The sequence below is a fragment of the Augochlora pura genome, chromosome 3, assembly GCF_028453695.1.
Source record: "Augochlora pura isolate Apur16 chromosome 3, APUR_v2.2.1, whole genome shotgun sequence".
NCBI lineage: Eukaryota > Metazoa > Arthropoda > Insecta > Hymenoptera > Halictidae > Augochlora > Augochlora pura.
This window is the reverse complement of record NC_135774.1, coordinates 23,452,943-23,457,492: the sequence shown is the minus strand read 5'-3', so window position 1 is coordinate 23,457,492 and position 4,550 is coordinate 23,452,943. Positions and strand designations below refer to the sequence as shown.

At 34.2% G+C, this 4,550-nt stretch overlaps 1 protein-coding gene across 1 annotated transcript; it reads left to right on the top strand.

The window, feature by feature from the left end:
* The first annotated feature begins 644 nt into the window (after window positions 1–644).
* LOC144478793 (aldo-keto reductase 1B-like) lies at window positions 645–2,602 on the top strand. Its single transcript, XM_078197049.1, has 5 exons — window positions 645–842; window positions 1,362–1,841; window positions 1,918–2,124; window positions 2,205–2,353; window positions 2,439–2,602. Exons 1-5 carry the CDS (start codon window positions 768–770, stop codon window positions 2,479–2,481), a joined length of 954 nt encoding a protein of 317 aa, XP_078053175.1. The 5' UTR covers window positions 645–767; the 3' UTR covers window positions 2,482–2,602.
* Window positions 2,603–4,550: the final 1,948 nt, after the last annotated feature.

Genomic DNA, 4,550 nt, shown 5'->3' with positions numbered 1-4,550 from the left:
TGGAAACACTGTCTCTGTTTTGCGCAGACGCAAAATAATCATAGGGCCGTACTCTTTTGGGTGGCTCATGGGGCCTAATTGTTCGCGAATATTTTTCAATGGATTTGTAACATTTGTAACTAAACAATTTGAACATTATTTAATTATGTTACTACAAAAATATCCTTGAAAGTGATTGACATCATCGTTCACCGCTCTTGATAATGCTATCTTCATTAAATCAAAGATAGCTTATACAAATATTGAAGATATTGTAAGTCTAAATTAAAAGCAAGGAAAACTAGCTTTTGAATGATTGAACCAGCGAAAATTTCTTATAAAAAATGAGAAACTTTTGTTCCAACAATAAATGATGGATTAGCTATCAGAAGCCTGTTATAAAAACGATGAAGCTTAACATTTACATAAACAATAACTTTAGAAAAAGTTGTTAGATTATATAATTACTCAAACTAATTTTTTGGTCTATGAATAGCAATTTTGCCGCTAATGAACAATTCCTTAAAAAATGTTGACGAAGTTTGCTATTTTTCAGAATTTTGAGAGAGGTCCCGTTTCATTCGTTGATATACGGGCATGTGGTTTGGGAGGCAGTGGCAGGGGATATGTTCCTGGTTGGGACATTTATAAAAGGAGCACTGTAGGTGAATTTGTTGGCATTTTACTCCGAGGTCTAGCAGTCGTCGGTGTGTTGAAAATCGTGAAGTGTCACGGTTGTGTATAAATATTTTTGTGTTTCCGATAACAAAATTTTAGACATTGTCAAAATGACCCTAAACGTACCCATGATGAAATTCAACAATGGCAACGAGGTGCCGGCTTTCGGTTTAGGCACGTGGAAAGTAAGTGAATGATTTCAATAAATACCTGTTTTTTTACCTTTGCGCGAATAAAATTAAAAAGAACGTAAACTTGTCTAATCAGCATACAAATTCCTTTAATTTTAACAGTTAAGTCAATAAATTTATTTCATTTATGGTTTGGTATTTTCGTATCTAAAGCCGCAATATAATTCTTAATTTTTTCTCGAATTTTCCAGGATTTGTTCTCTAATTTGTGCATAATAGAATATGAAATGTACATAATTCTTCTAGTCATTCTTTGGGCAAGGTCACTTCAGTGTCACAGACTTCTTTTTATCATATATTTTCATAATCTCTATATCCATATAGTATACTAACGTGTTCAGTAGTAAGATTTATACACTCAACACCTGTGAAATTAATAACTAATGGTATTTTCTATTGTAATTTCATATAAGTGTTAATAATTTTTAACTGATCAGTTTACTATGAAGTTTCAGATTGATAAATACAATATGAATACAGCTGAAGATGATTAATATTAATTTATATTTTTAGTCTAAACCTGGCGAGGTTACACAAGCAGTCAAGGATGCCATTGACTTGGGATATCGTCATATTGACTGTGCCCATGTATATGGAAATGAGAAGGAAGTCGGTGCGGCCCTTAAGGCCAAGATAACTGAAGGTGTTGTAAAAAGAGAAGACCTTTTTATAACAAGCAAATTGTGGAATACCTTCCATAAACCAGAACTGGTTGAACCAGCTATCAAAACTACCTTGTCCGATCTGGGTTTGGAATACTTGGATCTGTACCTGATTCATTGGCCAATGGCTTACAAAGAAGGCGATGATCTCTTCCCAAAAAATGCTGATGATAGTCTTGCCTTGAGCAATGTTGATTATCTTGATACATGGAAGGCCATGGAAGGTTTGGTAACTAAGGGACTTACAAAGAATATTGGTCTCAGCAACTTCAACTCTGAACAAGTGGAAAGAGTGCTAAAGAACTGTACCATTAAACCAGTTACAAATCAGGTGTGCATTAATGTTTAAACTTGTATTATTGTTTGTAAGGGGACATCTATGATAGTAGGACTATCTATTTTTATAGATTGAATGCCATCCTTACTTAACTCAGAAGAAGCTCTCTGAACTCTGTGTGAAGAAAGGCATTCTTGTCACAGCATACAGTCCTCTTGGATCTCCCGACAGGCCATGGGCAAAACCCGATGATCCAAAACTGATGGATGACAAAAAATTGGGTGAATTAGCGAAAAAATATAACAAGACACCTGCTCAAGTTTTGATCAGATATCAGGTACATAAACGTAATTATTTTTAAATCTGTCAGTCGTATTCACTGAACTAAGAATATTTATTTGAATAATTTATTTGTAGCTGGACCGTGGACACATTGTAATTCCCAAGTCAGTTACAAAATCGCGAATCGCTCAAAACAGTGAGGTCTTTGATTTCAAGCTTACTCCTGAAGATATCGCATACATTGATACATTCGATTGTAATGGCAGGATCTGTCCAATGACGGGGTAACTATGTGTTCATTTCACAATTCTTGCCGTTTTTCAATCATTTTATTTACATTTTCATTATAAAAATTGATTTCTTTTTCAGCACGGAAACAAGTCCCCATTACCCTTTCCACATTCCTTTCTAAGAAAAGAATTTAGTTAAACTAAGAATGTGTGCATGCTGGTATTACTGCAAAATTTGCAATGTTCTCCTGTGTTAATTTTCTACGTGAAGTATGTATAAAATAAATATCTTTTAAGTATAAATGTGCGTGTATTTACTTTCACAGTACTTGTTTCTTTAGTAAAAGTCTCAACAGTAAACACTAACGTGACGAACAAAATTTATGGTAAATATTTTGACAAAACTGTTGCTTTTCACCTTTGTGATGTATTAATTAATTGCATGGACATGGTTATGATACATTGCTGTCTTCAAAGCCATAGAAACAGCATTCGCAAAAGTTATTGTCACATTAGTACATGGATTATTATGCAATTAGGAAGCTATGGGTTGGTATATTAACAATACGTTCAATGATTCTTCACTGAAATTACACTTTGCTTTTGGTAATCTTTCCCTTGCAGTTGTTTGCGGACGAAAAATAGTATTTTCATAACATTAAAAGAGGTGTTTTCAATCATGTACCTTTTGATATTTCAGTTTTTTTTATTATTAGCTATCTTATTTCCTCCGAGACAGATCAATTCCGTCAATACTTCAGTCGTGACTGTTTTGTCGCATTTCTTTCACATAATTAGTAAAAACGGAAGTATAAACATGCAGTTTTCTGAAGTTTAGCATATTTGCTGGCTTATATAAAGTCGAAGGTTGTAATTTTCAGCGAGCTTGCGGCTAACTATGAAGAAGAGGGCCTAATTAACTCTACGTTTTATTTGCCGGAAATAGAAAATATGGATGTATCGATAGGACGAATCTACGATCTCTGTTTTTTTCTGTGGAAAATTTAAATCTAGTGGTGTTGGTCCATTTTTGTAGTTCATTTAGTATTTTCTGTAGTATGCATGTAATGGTCTTGGGGTTTTTTTTCCACTGCAGATGATTGTGAGATCATCGGCATAGAAAAAGGCTTTAGCAGGTGAGACAATTGGTTTCATTATGTCGTTTATAGTGAGCAGAAATAAGGTAACACTCAATACTGAGCCCTGTGGTACTCCATTTTGTATTATGCATGTTCTTGATATCATATTATTGACTCTAACTTTAATATGTCTTGTTTATGTCACTTCTTCAACTTGATTGCAATGACCAATTAAAAATTTTAGCAGATGATTATATGAATAAGAAAAGTACCTCACTGAGTTCTTCTGCAGTACGTGAACTAGTAGGCGGTACATTCATACAAAATGTTCAACAGGACGCATCAGAATTTCTGCTCACATTAATCCAACACGTGCATGAGTTGAAATTGATAACGGAACATCAATTATCTCGTACTGTCCGTTGTACATCTTGCAACCATACGATAGTTACACATGAAAAAAGTTATATTTTATCTGTGTCAATACCGACGATAAATACGACGAAAAGCATGAACCTCGAAGAAATGGTATCGGCAACATTTTCAAAATGGCATGCTTTCGATAGCCCATGCGAGCATTGTGGAAGTAGCAGGATACATAAAGCTACCATAACATCTGCTAGTCAGCTCGTAATAATTCATTTAAAGATATTTTCTGTTCAGAAACAGATGGTTTCAAAAATTAATAACGTGAATATCAAGGCTGTTCCTACTACGATATTGCACATAGCGTCGAAGTCGTACAGAGTTATTAGTGCCATTCTGCATCATGGCGAATCTATTAATAAAGGGCATTACACCTGCCCCCTAAGACAAAAGAATTCTAAATGGATACATGCCGATGATTGTAACATTCGTCCGACACGTTGGTCACGAGGTGCCAAAAACGCTTATATGTTTATCTTAGAAAATATATCGCAATAGACTATCATCTTAGAATCATCTTTCTTAGAAAATATATCGCAATCGCAATATACTATCATAAAACATATTATGATATGAAAAAAACGCTCGAAATTTTATATAAATTTAAAGAAAGTACTGCAACAACACAACACAATAACAATAGCAAAAAGAAGTGAAATCACAATAAAAAACATTACCAGAGTAACGTAAAATAGGCCAAGTAGTTGAGTTTGCTTGGGACTTCGGTTCCCACAAAAAAATTCCGA